This window comes from Marasmius oreades, chromosome 10 (assembly GCF_018924745.1).
Source record: "Marasmius oreades isolate 03SP1 chromosome 10, whole genome shotgun sequence".
Taxonomy (NCBI): Eukaryota; Fungi; Basidiomycota; class Agaricomycetes; order Agaricales; family Marasmiaceae; genus Marasmius; species Marasmius oreades.
In genome coordinates this window covers 1,201,825-1,222,405 of record NC_057332.1, presented here as the reverse complement: position 1 = coordinate 1,222,405, position 20,581 = coordinate 1,201,825, and the positions used below count along the sequence as shown (strand labels likewise).

At 46.5% G+C, this 20,581-nt stretch overlaps 10 protein-coding genes across 10 annotated transcripts; 4 read left to right on the top strand and 6 right to left on the bottom strand.

The window, feature by feature from the left end:
- Positions 1 to 525: 525 nt before the first annotated feature.
- On the bottom strand, positions 526 to 1,942 carry E1B28_002465 (uncharacterized protein; the record flags this gene model as incomplete). Its single annotated transcript, XM_043159383.1, has 4 exons — positions 526 to 598; positions 649 to 1,209; positions 1,270 to 1,508; positions 1,574 to 1,942. 4 exons carry the CDS (start codon positions 1,940 to 1,942, stop codon positions 526 to 528), a joined length of 1,242 nt encoding a protein of 413 aa, XP_043002983.1.
- A 304-nt stretch (positions 1,943 to 2,246) lies between these two features.
- Positions 2,247 to 4,372, bottom strand: E1B28_002464 (uncharacterized protein; the record flags this gene model as incomplete). The annotated part of the gene is made up of 11 exons (XM_043159382.1): positions 2,247 to 2,412; positions 2,481 to 2,597; positions 2,652 to 3,229; positions 3,283 to 3,431; positions 3,488 to 3,608; positions 3,662 to 3,727; positions 3,779 to 3,790; positions 3,842 to 3,879; positions 3,931 to 4,045; positions 4,093 to 4,164; positions 4,214 to 4,372. 11 exons carry the CDS (start codon positions 4,370 to 4,372, stop codon positions 2,247 to 2,249), a joined length of 1,593 nt encoding a protein of 530 aa, XP_043002982.1.
- Positions 4,373 to 4,833: 461 nt separating this feature from the next.
- Positions 4,834 to 5,120, bottom strand: E1B28_002463 (uncharacterized protein; the record flags this gene model as incomplete). Its single annotated transcript, XM_043159381.1, has 3 exons — positions 4,834 to 4,886; positions 4,939 to 5,045; positions 5,101 to 5,120. 3 exons carry the CDS (start codon positions 5,118 to 5,120, stop codon positions 4,834 to 4,836), a joined length of 180 nt encoding a protein of 59 aa, XP_043002981.1.
- Positions 5,121 to 5,290: 170 nt separating this feature from the next.
- On the bottom strand, positions 5,291 to 7,145 carry E1B28_002462 (uncharacterized protein; the record flags this gene model as incomplete). Its single annotated transcript, XM_043159380.1, has 11 exons — positions 5,291 to 5,395; positions 5,451 to 5,567; positions 5,625 to 5,917; positions 5,972 to 6,015; positions 6,072 to 6,185; positions 6,247 to 6,368; positions 6,420 to 6,610; positions 6,672 to 6,786; positions 6,845 to 6,895; positions 6,955 to 7,031; positions 7,082 to 7,145. 11 exons carry the CDS (start codon positions 7,143 to 7,145, stop codon positions 5,291 to 5,293), a joined length of 1,293 nt encoding a protein of 430 aa, XP_043002980.1.
- Positions 7,146 to 7,321: 176 nt separating this feature from the next.
- Positions 7,322 to 10,420, top strand: E1B28_002461 (uncharacterized protein; the record flags this gene model as incomplete). Its single annotated transcript, XM_043159379.1, has 15 exons — positions 7,322 to 7,348; positions 7,515 to 7,578; positions 7,643 to 7,725; positions 7,784 to 7,828; positions 7,890 to 8,192; positions 8,248 to 8,607; positions 8,655 to 8,718; positions 8,776 to 8,869; positions 8,924 to 8,992; positions 9,046 to 9,323; positions 9,378 to 9,589; positions 9,643 to 9,779; positions 9,840 to 9,863; positions 9,923 to 10,255; positions 10,318 to 10,420. The coding sequence occupies 15 exons, from the start codon at positions 7,322 to 7,324 to the stop codon at positions 10,418 to 10,420; spliced, it is 2,196 nt and encodes a 731-aa protein (XP_043002979.1).
- A 248-nt stretch (positions 10,421 to 10,668) lies between these two features.
- Positions 10,669 to 12,650, bottom strand: E1B28_002460 (uncharacterized protein; the record flags this gene model as incomplete). The annotated part of the gene is made up of 14 exons (XM_043159378.1): positions 10,669 to 10,737; positions 10,788 to 10,847; positions 10,906 to 10,950; positions 11,005 to 11,079; positions 11,132 to 11,156; positions 11,210 to 11,398; positions 11,449 to 11,714; positions 11,763 to 11,793; positions 11,938 to 11,960; positions 12,033 to 12,039; positions 12,168 to 12,256; positions 12,317 to 12,347; positions 12,405 to 12,568; positions 12,639 to 12,650. 14 exons carry the CDS (start codon positions 12,648 to 12,650, stop codon positions 10,669 to 10,671), a joined length of 1,086 nt encoding a protein of 361 aa, XP_043002978.1.
- A 198-nt stretch (positions 12,651 to 12,848) lies between these two features.
- CIAO2B (Cytosolic iron-sulfur assembly component 2B) lies at positions 12,849 to 13,757 on the top strand. Its single transcript, XM_043159377.1, has 4 exons — positions 12,849 to 13,044; positions 13,102 to 13,254; positions 13,315 to 13,410; positions 13,460 to 13,757. The coding sequence occupies exons 1-4, from the start codon at positions 12,867 to 12,869 to the stop codon at positions 13,552 to 13,554; spliced, it is 522 nt and encodes a 173-aa protein (XP_043002977.1). The 5' UTR covers positions 12,849 to 12,866; the 3' UTR covers positions 13,555 to 13,757.
- Positions 13,758 to 14,625: 868 nt separating this feature from the next.
- E1B28_002458 (uncharacterized protein) lies at positions 14,626 to 16,577 on the bottom strand (the record flags this gene model as incomplete). The annotated part of the gene is made up of 14 exons (XM_043159376.1): positions 14,626 to 14,922; positions 14,992 to 15,068; positions 15,149 to 15,251; positions 15,326 to 15,407; positions 15,479 to 15,521; positions 15,584 to 15,644; positions 15,700 to 15,755; positions 15,809 to 15,898; positions 15,972 to 15,987; positions 16,038 to 16,096; positions 16,148 to 16,184; positions 16,241 to 16,416; positions 16,467 to 16,473; positions 16,539 to 16,577. 14 exons carry the CDS (start codon positions 16,575 to 16,577, stop codon positions 14,653 to 14,655), a joined length of 1,116 nt encoding a protein of 371 aa, XP_043002976.1. The 3' UTR covers positions 14,626 to 14,652.
- Positions 16,578 to 17,849: 1,272 nt separating this feature from the next.
- E1B28_002457 (uncharacterized protein) lies at positions 17,850 to 18,952 on the top strand (the record flags this gene model as incomplete). The annotated part of the gene is made up of 6 exons (XM_043159375.1): positions 17,850 to 17,884; positions 17,947 to 18,086; positions 18,159 to 18,345; positions 18,403 to 18,546; positions 18,600 to 18,744; positions 18,803 to 18,952. The coding sequence occupies 6 exons, from the start codon at positions 17,850 to 17,852 to the stop codon at positions 18,950 to 18,952; spliced, it is 801 nt and encodes a 266-aa protein (XP_043002975.1).
- Positions 18,953 to 19,657: 705 nt separating this feature from the next.
- Positions 19,658 to 20,370, top strand: E1B28_002456 (uncharacterized protein; the record flags this gene model as incomplete). Its single annotated transcript, XM_043159374.1, has 3 exons — positions 19,658 to 19,675; positions 19,727 to 19,957; positions 20,017 to 20,370. 3 exons carry the CDS (start codon positions 19,658 to 19,660, stop codon positions 20,368 to 20,370), a joined length of 603 nt encoding a protein of 200 aa, XP_043002974.1.
- Positions 20,371 to 20,581: the final 211 nt, after the last annotated feature.

The window sequence follows — 20,581 nt, the reverse complement described above, 5'->3', positions numbered from 1 at the left end:
CTAAGCCTCGAGCTCGCTGGTGCGCCGGCGCCCGCCACGGTGTTTCATATTGAAATAAATTGATAATTCCAATCGGAGGAAGCCTACCAGAACCCCGCGCGTACAGTAAGTTTTCCTCCTGCGCTCATCTAAGTCGTCCTTTCTCAACTCTTTTTGAACCTAGTAGCTCAAGTTGTGTTACGACCAAGCGAGGAATAGGCTACTATTAAGCCCTATGCCTGGATCTCTCCCCCAGAGGGTGAAAGATCAGTTGAAGATGGTGGGAGGATGAGTTAAAGGACCGAAAGGTAAGCGCCCACCTTTGAAAGAAATATGAATGCATTGGATGGAAGCTCGTTGAATATTACTGCCTGCCATTTGCTGACCGTATTATAGATACAAGTGACAAAACGAGAAGCCCAGCTTGGCCATTACAATAAACTGATAGTAGTAGATACAGTACGGGGGGGTGAGATTAGTAGTAGGGTGTGATGATCTGAGAACGCCTTTTTGAGGACATGGTTAAGAAGAATCCGTGCTTGCTGATCAAAATCCGAGACATGGAGTTTTCGCTGGAGTTGAGTGTGCAGAGCTACGACGAGCAAGTAAAATGCTGCGACTGTAAGGGAACGATAAATTATCGGAACATCGGAGCAAAAGACAACTCACAGATAGGCTTCCCTTTCTCTGTACAATTCCTCAACATTTGAAGAGAAACGGGATTCCGGAAGTGGATCGACCACAGAAGATTCATTGGCAGTGGGTGGGATCCTACTGAGCAACCTCCGAGTCATCCTGGGTTCCTTCACGCCGTGAGAAACCCGAGTAGTGTTTTCTTCACTTGAAGGGGGAAGGAATAGAGGTGTATCGACCATAGAGGAGTCGTTAGTGGCAGACGAAATGCGACTGCGAAAGGACGTTCCAGATTCCCAGATAATTTGTGTCGATGCGTGCGGCACCTTAGCAGTGTTTTTCGTACAAGAAGAATGAGAAGAAGGTACATCGGCCATGAAGGAGTCATCAACAGGTGAGAGGCTGAGCAAAGGTATGATTCTGGGCTCCCGAACGATTTGAGCTTGCCTTTCGTCGCGCGACATCTTGACATCATTCTTCGGACCAGAAAGGAGACGTGATGATTCGAACACAGAAGTAATATCAGCAGCGGGTGAGATGCTGCTGAGCGAAGACGGAATGATTCTAGATTCTTCCGGGTAGGTCAGTTCCTTGGGCCTACATAGGTAGATCTCATGATTAGTCCAAAACTACAGTATTAAAACGGATAAAACATACCTGTTGTTTTTGGTTTTCTTTTTCATACCAAGAGTTCCTCGCCTAGTTACATCCGGATTCAATCGACGGTGGCGTGAACGTGTTAATTCCATTCTGCCATCATCTTGAGTGTCTGTCGAGTGCGTTAACTCGGTGGCTGTGTTCAAGACCGTTGTATCGCTTAGCTCCTCGAGCTTGACCTTCAAACAGGGCTTGTCAATGGCGGACCCTTCGTTCGATTTCACCACGGAAGGAACAATCTATGGTTTTTACGAGTTTCAGGCATAGGGGGAAAACAGAGTGAACGAAGAATGAACAAAATAACCTGTATTTCGCATCCAGCAGCGTGTCTTAACATATCCTTGATCACATCAGTCACGAATGTACTCTGCAAAAGGCCACCGGAGGCCTTCAGAGTAAGCGAGGCTCTAGAGTTGAGTCCGTCGTCGACGTCGAGACAAGCGTTAGGACCAGAAGTTGTTAATTGAGAATGAGCGTCTTCGGCAACTCCACGAATGGCGATGTTGACTTCCTTTCGTACATCAGGTTTAGAGAGTTTGTCTTGAGGAGTAGGAATTGCAGGGAGCGGTTTGCGCGTAGGCCGCATTGATTCGGCTGTAAGAGAAGGACCACGGCGTTGACCTGGTCTTGAGTTGTATGGGTGATAAAGAGCACGACGATCGCGGAATCCCATGGCGGTTTTTTGAAATAAAAGTGAGCGAGAGCAAAGACCTCAATGAGAATATATGGAACGGAGGAAAGGAACAATGGACTAGCGTGAGACCTGACGATTACTTAAATATTGTATCACTGCCCGTCCGGAATTATCCCGCCTTTCAAGGTACTGAAGATAGATAGAGGGATATCCGCTGTGCACACGTATTGGTCTGTGTAAATCTAACCGCTCTATACGTGCGCGTATATAATCTAGCCCAGTAAGTATAACATTGGCAGTGAAAGGTCGAGTAAACAATGAGCCATCGTAGAATAGTTTTACATTATGGGTTGTAAATCCTCACGAGTAAAGGTAGCTGACTCCCTTTATGCTTTTGCGACTTTATAAAAGGCCTCTGGACGACCGATTGCTCACTTCCAATATCCTCACGGGGTACAGCTAACTCGAATTCGAACTCTCTGACGAGCGCGAACAGAAGGGCTTTCATTCTAATCAGCGTAGAAGAACCTGGTTAGATGACAGATGACAGAAAACCGAAGGCAAAGAAGAGACTCACTCCACAAGAGAAAACCGGTATCCTATGCATGACTTCGCTCCACCCAAAAAGGTCATCATATTTCCCCAAACACCAGGCAGCGCTGTATCGATAGATCCGTTTAGCCAGCGTTCAGGTCTAGGCAAAAGGCGATCAGTAAATAACAAGCAGACGAGGAGAGAATCAACCTACTTGAAATCCTTCGCATCTTTTCCCCACAGCTTCTTACTCCGATTCAATACTAGTATGTTGATCAGAATATTCTGACCGCTCTTAACCTCCACATAATCTCGACCCCCGACAGGCTCACCCAAAGGAATCACCCCGTTCCTTACTGCTATCCTCCTTGTCGCTGGTACCGGAGCATACAATCTCAAAGCTTCACGAACGAAGGAATCCAGATAAGGTAACGCGTTCAACTCATCCATAGTAGGACTGGACGTTGACACAGCCAATAGTTCGTCTCGCAACTTGCGTTGCACTTCAAGATGTTGCGCAAGAGCAAAAAGAGCCCAAGTCGTTGCCACGCTGGTGGTTTCATGGCCTGCAACTAGAAATGTTGGAACCTGAGCCAAGACGTCTTCGTCACTCATTCTCTCCGCGTCTTTCTCGTTCATGTTTGACTTAACGAGTAGGGAAAGAAGGTCCCTTCCAGCTGCTTTCTTGTCGGAGTCTTGAGCGAGTGTTCGCTTACTGTCATCCATAAGGTGTCTTCCAATGCGAATCATCGTGTTGCGAGCGTTTGTTATTATCCCCGATTGAAGAGCTGGCTGCGAAATCGAGGAGTGAACCAAGCGATTGAATGCACACAAGTTAAACATACCAGTCGCCTCAGAGGAGTTACATACACGCGAATTATGGGCCATATTTTTGATCTTGTCAATGATTGAGAAAAGATGGTGGTAAACGCCGAGCTCAGCTCGTTCGGTTTTCCGTCTAGCGGGTTGATAGAATTGAATTCATAATTGAAGCCTTGGTGCAGAATATGCCATTCAATACGGAACATTTTTCACGATAAGTATAAATACCTGCTAAACCGATAACGTCCAATGTCATCTTGCTTAGCCAAGACAAAACATCGATGCGAACTGTTTCATTAGCATTGGAGTTAGACCCAGCCTCAATTTCTAATTTCCAGGCGTCTCGAAGCTAACAGACCAAGATAAGGAATGGAGCATTGTGAGGTTACATGAAGATTTTACCTCCATGGATTTATTGACGAAAATATCGGTGAGTTGGCGGATTTGTGGTGCGCCGAAGGCAGGATTCTAGTTTCGGTGCATTTATGAGAAGGCAGGAGTAAAGGAGAAGCTATATACCATGACTTTTCGCTGTACGATTGTGTGAAGGACTGGATACCGAGAAGGAATGCGTAAACATACCTGGAATTTGTGTTTCTTTGCTTCAGTGATAAGAATGCCTATAACCCAATGCATCAGTCTCTCCGTATCGTGGTTTCATCCTGCCGCACCATCTCCAAGAACTTCACTCAACATAAATCTTGCTTCTTCCGGTTTTTGGTAATCGTAATGATTATTCAAGATATGTGAAAGAGCTTTTATGTCGACAGTGTACAAACGCCTGACCTGCGGAAAGATTAGGGTATGGACTACGGAAAGAACAATACACGAACACCGAAAAAGGCCCTGTATTGTATAGTTGGACCATATTCTTCGTTCCACTTTTCGAAAATGACGGAGTTTTCCTGTAGCAAAATCGATAAAGAACGAGTTGTCATGAAAGCAGAGGCTCACTGAAGCGAAAACTTCCTTGAGGTTGCCGAATATTATACTGGACAAGGGTGGTCCAGGAAAGTGCCGTATCGGTGAGGTGTAAATCCTATACACATGTCGAACGATGAAATAAACAGGAAGAAGACAAAGGCATGTTTGAGCGAGGGTAGCGAAGGTCATAGGCAGTTGGTGGATTGATGGGATGGCTTGAGCGAGGTCTTGATTATGATAAAACGAACATGAGATTATATAGATGAGTGTGTCGCCATCGGGTACCTGTCGACCCGACGGAGCGTGGTTCCCATCTGCATGACTGGATGTCCACCAAGTACCGACGGAAATATGCCGACTTATGTCTCAAGACAGAACTTGACATTTCTTGATAATGATTCTCATTTGGAGCTCAACATTGTGAGCCTATGTAATTTTTTGTAACACCATCGTAGATCATAAAGAACGCTTTGTCAGATTCCAGCTTCCTGTCGAGAACCGTTAATAGACTGAGAAAGAAGTGAAGAAGATTCAACACACACTACGCTCACAACAGTCTGGGGCCGGGAGACAGTTGCAGGCCAGAAATTCGTCATGTTTAACCACCTCCAGCTCTGACTATACGAGACCCGGACATCCGTGCCCTCCTTCTACTTGGACTTCTCTCTCTTCTTGCTTTCCACGAAAAGTACGCGCCGTTTGACTGAAATACGAATACTCAGTCAAGATAAAAGAACTGAACTTAGATAACTCACCTTTCGGGTCGTATTTGACAGCACTCAGTGGAAAGCCCTGGCGGACCCTTTGCGTCGTGTAGAAGAAACCTGTTTGTGCGGTCGAAATGAGACGCACGATCATCGTTCTTTTGGTATACGGGTCAGATTCCCAACAGAAACACATATTCCTTGCAAGCACACCTTGCTTTCGCTTTCGCCATGACGTGTGAGATAATATGGAATTGCCAGGATGGAGGCCCGAGGTCAAAGCAAGCGTGTTTTACGTGATATTAAAATTTCAACACTTGATCATGAGTGCCTGGCTCAACTAGAGTAATAATAAATATCCTATTCAGCCCATAACAGTGGGCTGCCACCCCGACTACTTCATCTACTTCACCAGATTTAATATCCGTTTGTAGTCCTGTTGTACATTTTCAAAGGTTTGTTGTAATTTCTCCAACCTTTCTTCTTTCTCCACTTGCATCAACGTTTCCTAGATGGATATACATCATAAGCTCTTGAAAGGAAAAAAGGAGTCAAAACCCCACGAAATTAAACCGGTATAGTCTCTCTTTCACTTGCAATCGGTACGCTTTCATAGCTCGCTCGTCGAGAGGGTCAATATGCATCTGGATCAGCATTTCGACCAGTCGAAAGAACTGACGCTGCAAGTAAGCATTTATCAACATGAATGGCAGCCTAGATATGGTGCGGTCACTTACCCCTGCAATCTTCAGTTTCACTCTCCACTTTTCTGCCCATCCCTTTTCTACTGGAGGTCCCATCTTTCCTTTCTTCGATTTTAGCACCTTTCCTATTTTCCCGACCCTGCCCCCGCCATGTGAGACGGCATCCTCACCAAACGCTTCCTTAATGAATGTCTCATTTGAGAGTAACATCATCAAATCATTTTTGTCTCGCAGATCCTCAAATGCTTCGGCAGGGTCTTCTACTGTGAGTTCTCCGATGTGCGGTTGCGAAAGCACGTAGTTGTATATTGCTTTATATAGTTCGGCTGTCATGAACGTTTGTGCATGAACGTTTCGTCAGTGAAGAAGGATAGACATACAACCATGGCCACTACGCTGACACGGTCCAATGATCACGAATTGACTATGGTATTGCTTTTGAGAATAAGGACAAATATAAAACGATGAATTGACACATACCTCAACCGAAGGCGTGTCTTTTCGGGGTAGTAGTAGAAGTTATAGAGCGACGAGTACCCAAGGAAGTGATATGTTGGTATATGAGATGCATCAGTGCGTTTCCGCTTTTCGTATCTGGAACAAAAACATCAACATCTAGGAGACATGTCCATGAAAGTGAATGAGGGCGACGTACAGGACCATAAAATCCCAATCACTTTCGTCCTCTTGGATATAGGACCCAGCTTCGATATACAGAGGAATAAATATCTGCATTCGCTGATGATATTTCCAGAAACCAGGTGTATCCCGCCTTGTCTATCACAAAGTAAACCACTGTTTGAAAGGAGCGAAAACGGTACAGCCTACATGGTAGACCTCATACACAACAGCATCTTCATTTTCAGGATCCAATACTACGTTCGTTGGAGCGAGCTTCCCTTTCCCTTTGAACTTCGGTGAAGGCCTGGTATATGAATGTATGAGTTGTCCGAGTGGTCGGAAATTTAGCGCATCTTCTTCGACTCGTTTATGAAAAGTTTCTTCATCTGTTTCAACATCTGATGGGAGAAAGCAAAATAGGTGATAACCAGAAACGATGCAGAAAATCGTATTACACACCCTGTGGTAAGAACTCGCGTAGTTTGGGCTCGACACTGTCTACTGTGTTTGACTGTAGCTTTTCGTCCCATCGAACAGAAAGAGAATTAAGAAGTGAGCCTGACGCAAATCGAAGCTGGAAGATGAGGGATAGTAAGAACGTCGAAGGAAGGTGAGGAAGCGGATAAACGGACATCAATTCTCAACCCCTTGAAGCCGTAAATCGTTTCGTCCTCTCCATATATCTGAAATGAAAAACACAGGTCATTCTCATGCATGGAACAGGGCGCAACAAGCCTCGTACAGGATAGGTGAAAGCCGGATTGAAATCCTCATAATTCTCGTCTTCTGCCATTGCTTTCTTGTCTTCTGGGGCGCGCACTGACGGAAAAACATGAGCATGGATTCACATCGTTTCAACCAATGCTCACCCATGGAAAGAAACAACGATTCGGTGGAGTTTGTTATCCATTCCCCCAGCTTTGAGTCGGACATTGTGGGAGATTTCGAATATGATCTTTGGGGTTTGAATGGTTTTTCCGAGCACCAGGTTCAACGCGTCCGATACTGTTGGGCGCGTTGTTTGTACTTCTTTGCATACGCAGCCCTTTTCCGCCTTCTACGACTCTATATGACGATTACCTCTATATCGAGGCTACTTTCCCTCAACAATGTCCTTAGGATTGCCTGAAACACCGGTAATTAAGAAGCCAAAGGCGACCCGCCTTCAAGGGGCTTGCGATCATTGTAGTGAGTGTTCCCCCTTGAAGTCCGACTATTTGACATAAATTGGCTCAGGACGGTGAGAAGGGGTGCTCTGCACTGTGTTCAATATTTCCTGATTGAATTGAGTGGTTATCTCAGGCGCAAAAGTATGTTGTTTCTATCTTGAGCGAGTTTCAAAGTCTAATAGGATCACTAGTCAAATGTCGGTATAGGGTCTCGTTACATCAGTGTTACGTGTGTTGCTTGACGAGTTCTTTACTATAAAGGCGACAGTGCCAAAACGCCCGATGGCCGATGCTCGAACTGCATTTCCTCGAATTTGCTCTGTCCTCATACTATTCCAGCAAAGGTAAGTTTCGACGTCATCACACAGGCTGCAAGGCTAACTAGATGTCCTGTGGGTATAGAAACGCGGACCCAAGGGGAAGCACACGAAGCTTCATAATCTGAAGGTGTCATTCAATCATCGACCAGCCCTTACTCGTTCTCATCAAATGCCAAATGTCGTTGTAGTCCATAGACCTTGACGGAATCCCAGAGTCATCACACTCTCCGAGTGGCGGAAGCGAGACCGGTATAGGTTGTCGATCCCCAGAAGCCCAAACACTGCGCCTAGACGAAGGTGGATTCCAAGACCCTGTTCTTGCGAACCATTTGCAGAAACTTTGTCTGGATGTTTCGGACAGCAAGTTCTTCGGTCTTACAAGCGCGCATCTACTTCTTCGACACGGTCATCTGGCCAAGAAGGACTGCTTCATGAACAAATTCGTCACCCAAACTTATTTCAAACGTGATCAATTCTGGAATACACCTCACGTATGTTTGCACATCACTCCAACTTGTGGGGCGTTCGCTGAAAAAAAAAGCGCAGTGGGAGAAATCTTTATCTTCGATTGTTTGTCTCCCCTTCGCTTTCCCTGAACACGACCTGATGTCGTGTTTGGTTTCTCTTTACTTCTCGAAAGTCAACCTTATCTACCCCATTCTCCATCAACCATCGTTCGAGGACGCTATCCTTGATGGGAATCATTCAATCGACCCTCAATTGGCGTCCATCCTACTCCTTGTGTGCGCGCTGGGAGCGAAATATGCGAATGACCCTCGAGTATTTCTCGAAGCCGAAGAAGGCAAGGAATTATCGAGTGGATGGCGCTGGTTTGAACAAGTGCAGGCGTATCGGGAGAGCTCTTCGCCTTTTTCGTCTTCATTGTACGAGTTGCAATATCACTGTGTAGGCTTCCACCTCCCTCTTCTGACCCCGAAATTTGATCGATGTAGTTGGCAGTTTTATATCTCCAAGGAACTTCTCAACCTTCTCCAACATGGACCTTGGTTGGAACTGGCATGTGTTGTGCGGTCCTTAATCGAATAACGAAATCGCTAACCAATGTTCTACTAGGAATTCGTTTGGCCGTGGAGATCGGACTGCACCGCCGGTTACCAGATAATCACCAGAAAACCGGCGAATATGAACTAAAACAACGAGCATTTTGGTTGGTAGTTTCTCTTTATTACAGCAGAAGAGGTTTCTTAGACTATTGTGTCAGGGTCCTGGTCTGTATGGACAAGATTCTCTGCAGTTGGCTTGGGCGCCCATGTGTGATTCGAGATGAAGAGTGAGTGGAGTGCGAATTAATTGTCTATTTCTGAGAATCTCTGGAAACTACAGCATTGACGCTGAATATCCCACTGAATGTGACGACGAATATTGGCAAAACGACGGCTCGCAGGCAGTATTCCGCCAGCCATCTCATCAACCCTCTAAACTATCCTTTTTCGTTCATTACCTTAAGCTGTGTGAAATCATCTCTTTTGCGATGGTCACCATATATTCTGCAAAGAGACCTAAACTTGCGATCGGCCTCTTGCCTGAGGATTGGGATACCAGACTCGAGAAGCAATTAAATATGGCCATGAAGAAGTGGTTGGATTCCATTCCTGAACATCGTAAGTTCAGCATGCCCGTCTTGCATGTTAAAACTCATTCGCACCTTCCCGAAGTTCGCTGGAAACCCAGACCCGACGACGACATCTTTCTCTCTCAATCCGTTTTCCTCTATGCGGGGTATTATTTCACTGAAATACAACTTCAACGACCATTCTTCCAGCATAACAGTCTACAAACCATATCTCTTGGGGCAGCCAAATCCGCTATCGAGGTTGTGAGCTGTCTCGTTCAGAAACAACAAGTGGTTTACCACCCAGAGATAATTGTCTGTCAACTGCCTTTTCCATTCTGTCCCGGCTAACGTTTTCAATTCTCCAGTTCTCGTGTTTTACTTCTATAACAGTACTATTAACAGATATGTGGAAGTCGAAGAGAAATCAACCGGAGTTCGATGGGTCTCAAGCGTTGGCGCACGCTAGAAAAGCGATTCAGACTCTCCACGCATTTGAATCGAGGTACTGAACTATCCATATTCCCCTCACTCGCAACTGACAGAAGCTGCTCGGGCTTTCCAGATATCTACTTGCAGGAAGACTCTGGTGAGTGTACTATTCATGGCCATAATGAACGAGCCAGTGATCTTACTTTTCTCCAAAAGCGACTTACTCGATGACTTTTGTTTTGGCCTTGACATCTCAGCTGAATCCTCGAGCGCAAGTCTTTCGAGCAAGCATCACTCGGGGGCTCGGTCATCCATAGCTTTGACTGTCAATTGCTCCAGTCTCACTACGCGACCTATCACGAATCCAGAATACTTGACAGTCTCTAGCCTCCCTCCCCACACGTACAGAGATACAAGTCCTTCTGAACTGAGCGGTCTTTATGTCAAACATTTCCCCTCTTCCCCGGCTACCGAACGCGATTCATCAATGGACCCCAATAGTCGTTGGTCGGTGGGACGTGTAGTGGGAAGCGAAAATGTAATTGAAGGGTACGTTATTCCAATGTGGGTTGAGAAAAGTCATTCCCGTTCTTACTCAGAGATTTACGCAGCAACTGCGAAGAGTACTTGAATGTATCATCCTCACTCCACGCGACCATGGACGTTGATTTCTGGCAGATACCTTCTGATACGCAAGAAGATTCGTTTATATAGATGGATACGGGTACTATGTACAACTTGACTACAGCAGACAAACTTACAGTAGACACCCGCGTTGTGCATATCTTTCAAAGTTGTCGGCCTCAGCAGTTATGCAGAACCAATTTAGGCGCTCTAGGTATCGTTCGATATTGAGAAAAGGACTTGTGTTGCCCGCGATAAGTCTGAGCCCCGTCCTTGGTATGTGCTGCCGTACATTCAGCTGGCGTCGTCCGGAAGGTATATCATAATGATGTCCAACACTAAGACGACGAAGCGGTTCCTTGACTCCTCTTCCATTCCACAAATTCGTCTAACAAAGTGGGCCACGCCTATGGAGTAATCAGTCCATGGTGATATCTTCTGGAAGAAAACGATTCACATCTCCACTTTGATCATAGCCTTCTAGCGTAGGTTTCACCGACTCGCAAAATTCAAGCATCTGAATCCGGAATGAACGTTAGCCCCTGGACTTGACTGTTCAACAGCAAATCGCATACCATTATCCATAAATCCTTGTTAGCCGCTTTATAGGTACCTTTCCCCTGTACATCCACCAATTAGTGAGGATTCAAGTGGGGCATCAAGAAGGAACTCACATTTATAAACGTGATGATTTCGGTCATGATAGGGAACCTCGGTGGTAGTATAACTGACCACAGCGCAGTGACAACCTGAATTCATCACGATGAGGAGTACTACCATACTTTAGCAATTGAAAAGTACCTCCATATCGATGTTGCGGGATTGCCTGCGAATTAGGAGAATGAGCGTATTGGAAACCTGTCTGGAGTTAACACCTACTCGGCCTTGGCGAGGTTGAAACAAAATGAATAAAACTGATGGAACGCGTGCCTCTTGTCTTTTGCGTAGGTCCAGTAAGACGTTCGATTGTATGATTCGTTCTTCAGTGGTTTCAATGGAGGTTTGTCCATAACTAAGAGGTCTTCTAGATCTGACAACGCTAGTCGCAGAATTTGGAGCGATGAGATCCTGATACGAGCAATCAGTTACGCCTGCGAGATGGATTAATGACTACGCACTTCAAGTTCGCCGTCCCAGCCACCCACTCGCCTTGCGTGAACGTGCCCAGTTCTTTTGCATTCAACTGCCACGACAATAATAACGGCAAGACACCTTCCATAGAAATATCTGCATCTTTGCATAACAGTTCCAAACCTCCAGGTCCTATAATGTCCGGGTCTGCCTCGTCGGCGTACTTTCCGAAAAGACTCAAAGCTCGTTCAGGAGTATAGGGTTCTGCGTTCGTGACTGCCTTTGTCATTGCTGATGTTTTGGCACCATTAACCTGAAGGAAGTTTGAGTTTATCCTTGTATCCACAAGAAGGCGGCCTACCTTGGATGGAGCGTTCTTATTCTCATTGTCCCTGTGGGCTTCGTCAGAGACACAACAGGAGAGTAATAGGCGCATGTGTGTGCATCTACAGCCCGTCACCTCCCAAAGGTATGGTTTGGTGACAGCCTTGATTGCACAGCACAGATGGATGGCAGTGAAGGATATGGCTGCTCACTCGTTGACGGTCTCTGGGTTGTCCTGAGAACAATGTCGAACACGTGGGTGATATACTTATTTAGCAACCCTCAAGACAATTTAGACGCCACTTACGTCGTGACTGATAATGCAAGCGCAAAAAAAGTCGAACAGCCCGCATGAAGGATTCGATTAATGGAGGAAAGAAAGGAATGAAGTGTTGACATCAGCCCGAATATCACGCAAAAAAAGACAAGGGCCACGACTCACGAATTCTTCTTCCCTTTTCCTTTGCTCGCTTTCGCAGCTGCCTTACCCCTCGTGGATGTTCTGGCTTTCTTGAGAGGAGGGGCTTCTTCCTTTCAAGTCACTTGAGTGATAAATGGCGAGAGCCATGGCAGCACCAAACATAAACATACCTCGTCCTCCTCTTCGGCTGAATTCCCAGACCTAATAACCAACGTGACCGTCAAGATGATATCTTCTTCGTTCATTTAGAGCACTAACGCGTTGACTCTTTTCGTTTTCGTTTTCGAGGTCGTCGCGTTCGAGCTTGTTGCTGCGTCCACTTCGGGAGCATCTACAGATTTCTTAGAACTCCGAGTAGATCGTCTAGTTACTCGCGTCGTTGAAGAGGCGTTTGCTACATTGGAATCCGCATCGCGTTTTCTCTGGTTGTGGGTTTTGGAATGCAAGTGGTAAATACGACAAGGTCATGCAAGGTATTTAGAACCTACCTACTTTTGGTGGCATACAGCTGAATATCCCTCAGTGAGCTGTGCGTATCAAGTTCAAGTTCAGATAGTCGTATTTCTTCGGAACTGAGGAAAAATCTGGTGAATAGCTATCAGGAGCTCGAAGCCCACTACGTCGGCGATGGGGGAGGATGAGTGTATACGGGGGGTCACGATCACGCGTTGGAGCAAAAGTGTGACTTCTGATTGAGTTACTCAGCTTCTCTCTGCGACAATGCCTGGAGAGATATTCAACCCCAACCCCACAGTCTTTCGCACCTCTGGAAAACCTTCGTCGGATCAGTATACCACCGATCCGAACTCCTTGTGGTTGGAAGAAGACGATGGCCGACATAACGGTATCGTGTTCGACGACGATGAAGTCGATCCGATAGACAGGGACGAAATATTCGGTTTGTTTGTTTTCGCCCTTTCCCCTTCGCTATTGTCCATACCTTATCTCTCAATAGACCTCATACGGTATATAAAAGACCCTGAGCATCCTGGAGTGAATCTCGAGGAGCTCCGCGTTGTATCTGCACCTCAATGTCGAATTGCTGGTAATTTTGTTACCATAGAATTCACTCCAACAGTTCCTCATTGTGGTATGTCGACTCTTATCGGTGCGTATCTGATTCATCTATCACTTTAGACCTGCTTAATTTCATCGTTGATGTATAAAGGCCTCTCTATCCGTGTTCGACTGTTACGAAGTCTACCCAATCGGTTCAAGGTCGATATATTCGTCCAACCTGGGTCTCATCAAAGCGAGCATGCAGGTACGACACATGGTAGTGTCTCGAGGTGACGTAAGCTCATACCACGCAGTCAATAAACAGCTCAACGACAAAGAGAGGGTTGCAGCAGCTCTTGAAAATCTAGCTCTGGTGAAAACCCTGGAGGACTGTCTTGATACTTCTTAGTTCAGCCACCGCAAGCTGTATCCTATGGGTTTGTACCAGTGCACCCGACCTCGAGGGTTCTAAGGAGACAAGGGCTACTTCATTCTTCATTGCGACTACTGTACCCGAACCGACGTGATTGGGACAGGCCCAAAGTCAATCATTTACTCTCAGGCTTAAGCTTGTATTCAGCTGCAGATAATAAACACAATGGCAGGCTTCATTCCTATATGTGTTCCACAGAATACATGTACAGGGTTAATACTTTGTTCGTTTCGTTCGATGTGGTGGCGGTGAGAGGAACGGGAACGGCGAGGATTACTTGGAGCCGCATTTGCAGTCTCCTTCCTTACAGGAACACCTGACGAGGGCCGTCGTTAGTGTCGCAGTTACGCAGCGCGTATCGGCACTCACTCCTTGTTGCAGTTGCAGGCAGAGCTTCCGCAGGCCTGATTAATGGGGATGGTTGTGACCTAAGGAAATACAAGCGTAAGCCTCTCGGTTTTGCAATGAGGGGAGAACTACCAACACTCTGCATGTTGACGATAAGTTGTGAGTAATTCGTATTCAGGTGCAATTTCTGAGTTGGAAAATTTGGATGGTACGCTCCCGTTTTTATAGGTCTCGCTTCCATGCTCTTACGTTGCTCTTGACATCATGGACTCTACTTCATTATGATTCATAAACCTAACTTGAAAGTTTTACAGTAATTCCAGGCAGCTTCTGGCCCGTAAGTCTTTAAAGCCGACAGATGAGCACATTTCGCCGTTCGGCAGGGTCCATCTCACCCAGATGACTTGATGAACGCCGAATAAGCTCAAACCACAGGACTCTGCCCGGCGTGCCGACAGAGATAACAGAAGGTTTAGCAGGTGGAGCAGGCGGAAGGACTTTCGTGAAGTCTGCACCTGACTTTAGCAGTTGAGCTAATCAAGATACCCAGCAGCTCACGGCGCAGAGACAAACGAATATAGAAGTAATCACAACGCCAAACCATATCGAACAAGCTTTAACTTTCCAGCGCTTCACAACATGAGTTGCGGAACCTAATTCACGAATAAGTGACATCTTGTTATCGAACATTCCCTTGACCTATAATATACATAATGCTTTGACTATCTACATGGCGTTCAATACCGCCGTGTAAGCTGGTTTGGGGTTGTAGTTGGTGTCGTAAAGCAATGGGGTCGAACTCGCTCTCCATGAGTTCGCGTCAGACACACCCCAAGTCGTGATGGACACACAATTCGGTGTGTTGAGACATGCTTTTACGACGGTAGTGTAGTCGTTCGGCGCGGCACCAGCGATGTCCAGTTCTGTCATGGCAATTTCACATCCAGTGGCGGCGAGCGCAGTGAGTGCAGCTTGTACTCCGCCAGCGCCACCAGCCTAGAATCGAACAGGGGGGGAGAACGGTCGGTCACTTGTGTTTATTATGGATTTATGAGAGAGACCTACGCCGAGATGCGACTGAGTGCCAATACCGTCAATAAGCTTGCCGCCAGAGTTGACCGAGTTGACAAGTCGGACCAGTCCTGCGATAGAGGAGGGTGAGTACAAACGTCGAACTATTCACCGTCGTCCGGTGTGTGGTAGATAAGCTTGTGCCACTTACCCTGTACCTTTGCGTTGTTGGAATCAAGGTTATAATCGTTGATGTACAGCTTGGCGGTCGGGTCAGCTGCTCTGGCTGCCTGGAAAGCAATCCTCACGAAGTCCTAGATAGCATGTGTCGAAAGCGAAGGCTATCAGAAGGGAAGCAGCAAAGGTAAGGAGGCATCCTTCAACTGACTTGGCCAAGAACTTGCGAAAAGACACTGCTGCGGAGAGAGCCGTCCTCGTTGAAGATTTCACTAAATTTAGGGCGATAACCACTGAGTAAATGTATGGCAACGAGGAAGACCTAAACTTACTTGCAGACATCCCACTAATACCCATGATCTACCTCAACTTCCAATCGAACTTAATGAGTTGGAAAGAACTTACAGCTTAATGGTAGGATAAAGTTAGTTTATTGCGAGAGAAAAAATCAGTCTTTCGAAGCACGCACCATATAATTTACCCTTGTAACGACCTGCAACATTGGAGATATGGGTTTGAATGACCGATGTCTGAGGAGATATCAAACGGGTCCTTAAGTCGATGTGACTATGGCGGCTAACGCACCAGAGTGGCACTGTCCTTGATGGCACTAACCCATGAGGGGAGCTGAGAGTGCCAGACTGGTGAAGGTCGTGAGGAAAGAGGAGATCATGAAACAAAAGATCATTCGAACCAAGTGTGTGTCCACGAATAAGCTTGTTGTTCGAGACGGCCCAGTTGACGAGTGCGTCGGAACCACCGAAGTTGAATTGCCCTCTGTTGGCTTTGGAAGGAAAAAAAAAAGGGGGGGGGGGGTCAAAGTTTGCCAAATTTTCATATTGAGAGGATGGCCATACGTTCGGTGGCATCCCACTGTCGCCACGCGTCAATAAGTCTATATCAGTCTGACAAAAAATTCATACCTTCATAGAGTTTTCGGGCGTGACGCCGCCAAACTGGGATTGTAGAAGGGCAGCATTCTCTGCGAAAGTGGAATAAACAACTTGAGTTTACTCGAGTTGAAGACACAAACTAGCGATGTTGAGGGTGCCGGAATCTGCGGCCGAGGCCTTGAGACAATTTCTGGTTAAACCAGTTTGCGGATATTTACGAAAAAAGAACCTACAAAGAATTTCTTCCCATGAGAAACAAACTTGCTGTTCAAGGTGCCACCAGCAGTTGAGGTGGAGCCCGAGGTGGTAGTTGATGTAGGATTAGATGGGATCGTCGTAGATCCAGAACCCCCAGGTAGACATTGGAAGTAGTAAGCGTTTATTGTAGTACATGTTGTTCCGGAATCGCCTTCAAGTCGGTAGTGAGTACGATCATTGGACGAGTTGGGTGACACTCACAAGTAGTCTATAAGGAAGATAGTACGTCAATGTTGGTGGTTTGGTGGTCGTTTTGTTATCAAGGGCACTCACTCCGCCAGTCCAGCCTATTCCACCACCTGTACAAGACATGAAAAACAGGTCACGAACGGATAGACCCAAGATACTTACACTGAAAGCGTTTATGAGTTCGAAGTTCAGCCGAAAGAAAAAGAAAAACTCACCTGGCCCCAGACAGGAACAGCCAAAGCCGTCCGTGCAACGATGGCGACAAGTACGAACGAGATCAAATGAAGCATGCTAAATTGCTTTTGCGAGGGCTCTCCTTCGAGGACTAAGAAACTCCTTCGAGCTTCATATATGAGCTTCGAACGAATACCGGCCGCCGTCGAGAGTGAAAAAGCTCGGAAGAACAACGGGCATGGAGGTCATGCAGACTAGTGATACGCGTATACTGGCCAGTTGGCACGACCTTCTGATTCTGGCGTGCATGTCAACCGAGAATCTGATGTCATGGATGTTGGATTGAATCAAAATAGAACGTTGGTAGGACGGAGGAACAGTGGTTCTGCATCACCGAGAAACAAGCCTGAGTAGCGGAGATCCCCGTTACTCAGGCTGGAAGTGAAAGGAAAAATAGCGCGTGGCCGTATTTAACTGTCGGAACACTTCTCGGAGTTTATCAATATCAATTCTTGGCCCCACTCAGCAAGCAAAGACACCTTGGTAGAGTTTTGCAACGCTGTAAGTAGTCTGTTGAAAGGTTGATCAGCGAATTGAAAGTATTATCAGAGCGGAGGGTCCTCGTCGTCCCTCAACTTCAATTCGAGTGCCAAAGCCAGCAACGACGCTTAAAACCCGGATAAACATGTAGTAACCGACCTGACACCTCACAATAAGCACTGAGAGTTTTGACCTTTCAATAGCAATGCTTTTGACCGAGTTATAGCACAGTTGGATCATGATGGTATGGACCGGCGGCCGCACTGACATAAATCGTCATGTCACGATGTATCATGTGCGTTGTGACACTCCGTGTCAATGCCAAGTTGACTCGTTTTCTCCTCCCGTCTCATGATTTCCAACAATGCAAAGACAAATCTCTCGCTCGACATTCCGGACCCCGTTGACTTTCCAGATCCCTCAAAAGCCCCTGGTCTCCGTTCCCTAGATTCTGCATTGCGATGTCCTATTTGCGGCGAGCTCTTCGACGGCCCTGTTACCCTCTTGTGTGGTCACTGTTTTTGCTCCCTTGTATGTGCAGTTCTTTCTTTCGCGATATCCGGATTCAAGCTAAGTTGTTCCTGGAGTAAGTGTATCCGACAAACACTCAACGAAAAACAGTCGTGTCCAACCTGTCGAAAGTCAGACGTCAATGAAGGTCATTTAAGGGTGAACTGTGCAATGGAGGAAGCAGTATCTGCTTGGAAACTCTCAAGGTGTGTATTAGTGTTTACATCCACACGGTCAAACTGGGTGGCTAAATCTACCGGGGCAAAAGGCCATTCGTTCTCGATCTTATAGCGAAAAATGAAGCTGCGGCTGCCGAACCCCCGAACAAGAAGAGAAAGCTTTCTCCAAACGATTCAGAGTCTGAACCGTCGGCTTCGTGTTCTCGTGTTCATCAAGATGATACACCACGTACGTTTATATGCCACGTTTCACTCATCCTGAAACTTGGCTCCATCTCAAATATCCGTCTACTCACCGTAGTCGACGAGTCCGTCTCGTGCCCGTCGTGCGGAAAGAAGGTGAAACTTGAGGAAATCAATGCGCACCTAGATCGGTCCTGTAGAGATCCACTGGTGTCACCGTCGCCAAGGAAGACCAGGGCACAATGGCAGAATATCCTAGGGCCGAAGAGTCAAGGCAACAAAGGGAAGACGAAGGGAAAAGAGCGGTGAGAGTGATGCCCGTGATACCCGTTCATCCTAGCTCAGGTATCACTTTTTTACAGGTCGAGCCACGACACAGAAGACGACGATCCGTTGCCAAAGAAGTCGTATGGCGTCCTGAAGGATAAAGCTATTCGGGAGCTGCTGCAGGAATATGATCTACCCGCCTATGGAGACCGAAATACCCTCATAGCGCGTCATCAGCAGTGGGTCGTCTTCACTTCCATGTGTGATTGATGTTCTGAAGAATCAATATCAGATGGGTTATCCTATACAACGCGAACTTGGATAAATCAGAGACACTCCGTAAACACGTTGACGCTTTGAGACGGGATCTTCAACAGTGGGAGGCACAGCAAAAGGGCAAGTCGAAGCGTGATATTGGAGATCCTGCAACGTACGAGGTCAGGCTCCATTTGTCCTTCTACGGTGATGTAGTTCTCATCGGAGAGGTCGATATAGCGGCAGAACCGGTCTGAGTTTGCAAAGCTCGTTGCTGCGGCTAGGCCCAAAAAGCCTGAATCCTCTATATCCAGCAATGGCGGAGTCGTAGAAAAAGACGACCCATCTGTGGCTACTCATCATGATATCATTGTTGTTGATGGCGATTGAGGCCTAAACTACAGACACTGCAGGTGGTGGATGCAGGTTTCGGTTCGCTGCGACCTTATTCTTCTGCTCAAGTACTCATCCTCGGGTGTATTCAGTGGCCATTGTTTTCGCCGCACCTTCTGTGCGCGTTGCATTGTCGTTTTGGACTAAGAACGGCCGTGACCTTAATCATGACAAGTCCAGTACTCTTAATTGTTGTTCTCGATCGGGTCACACGGATGCTACGCTTTGAATATTCCGGCAATTTATCAGTTCTGAACGCGGTGTTTCCGTGTTTCCGTTTCTCCTGGACAGGAGGCCACTTCTTTTTATGTCAACCTCTTTGTTCGCATTAGTGTCGTACCAGTGTTTTTGGCTCCAGGAAGTCATAGGAGGTCTTATTATTATTGTTGCCATGAATAACGCACCATATATACGTGCCTCAGTCGTGTACGTCCTTATTGTCTTGAGACAATTGTACGGCTGAATATGGACTGAACGTTGTTCTTGTGATAATAGGGACAATGGTATGCGGCGGGGCTCACGCGGCCTCACGCGGGCCACGCGGACGATCAGTTTCCCAGGGGCCTAAACCGGTTACCCTTGTAACTAAAACGAGGACAATGATCACGACCGCAACCGCTTTATAAAATAGAACAATAAAATATTTCAACGCCCCGTGTTTCCCAATCCCCCCAAACCTCCTTCCTTTATTCACTCTTTGTAATGTCTGAACATTCTCTCGTCAGTGTCTCGCTACTCATCCTCAGAAACGTGTTTCTAACTGTTCTTTAGTGCTCCACATCTAGCTATGACCACGAAAAATCACCTCTCAATGCACCCTCTACGGGCTCTCATAAAGTTAAATATCGAGGCGATTCCAACTGGGATTTCTTCCTCAACGCGATGCGGAGACAGGTCGACTTATTGTTGATCCTACCCCACTATCGTGCAAGATACCAACCTATTGATCATAGAATGAATATGTTTGTTGGTTGTGATGACGCTCCAGTGAAACTTAAACTGGTCAGTCGTTTACTTTACTTCCTCGTCAAAGTCAGTCCTGACCATCTCGTTTTTTACAGTGCCGTAATGTTCCCTGCTCCCGATTTTTCCTTGAAGTCCGCAGTAGAAAGTCAGACGTCACCATATGGCTTCCCTCGGACTTCAGAGGCCGTATTCAGCACACGGGAAAAGCAACTTTCTCTGCCGGATTCGTGAACCGAGTTATGCAAAACGTTCGTTTTAACGGTGTCGTTCACCAAGACAAGAATGAAGACCTTGTCGTTGTTGAAACCCAAGGACATGTCACCTTTCGTATGTGGGACGTCCAAACTGGCTCCCCTGAATGTCTTCAGAAGGAGACGTTGAAGCGGTTCTTTGGCTGTTCGAAGAAGGCACCGGAGACTACGATAGATTGGGATTTTCTTTTAGATTGATTTTTCTCACGATTTTCTCACCGTTTCTCTCTATCCCTGCCTTTAGCTTACTTTCGCTTTTCTTGATCAATATCGGGGACTTCGCCCCTGGTCTCTGAACACATTTCTTGTTTTGTTCATGCACGCACACGAACTCATCATACCCCATCCAGCATCTTGCTCACTACTGTATCATTATATCCTGTATACTGACTGATTGACATGTAGCATA

What these genes read in the sequence shown, in the direction of transcription:
- CIAO2B (XM_043159377.1), top strand. Translation starts at nt 12,867, where the DNA reads ATGCCTGGAGAGATATTCAACCCCAACCCCACAGTCTTTCGCACCTCT. An exon ending in TGGTATGTCGACTCTTATCG is followed by an intron (nt 13,255 to 13,314) that starts GTGCGTATCTGA and finishes TGATGTATAAAG; the next exon opens with GCCTCTCTATCCGTGTTCGA. An exon ending in TCATCAAAGCGAGCATGCAG is followed by an intron (nt 13,411 to 13,459) that starts GTACGACACATG and finishes CATACCACGCAG; the next exon opens with TCAATAAACAGCTCAACGAC.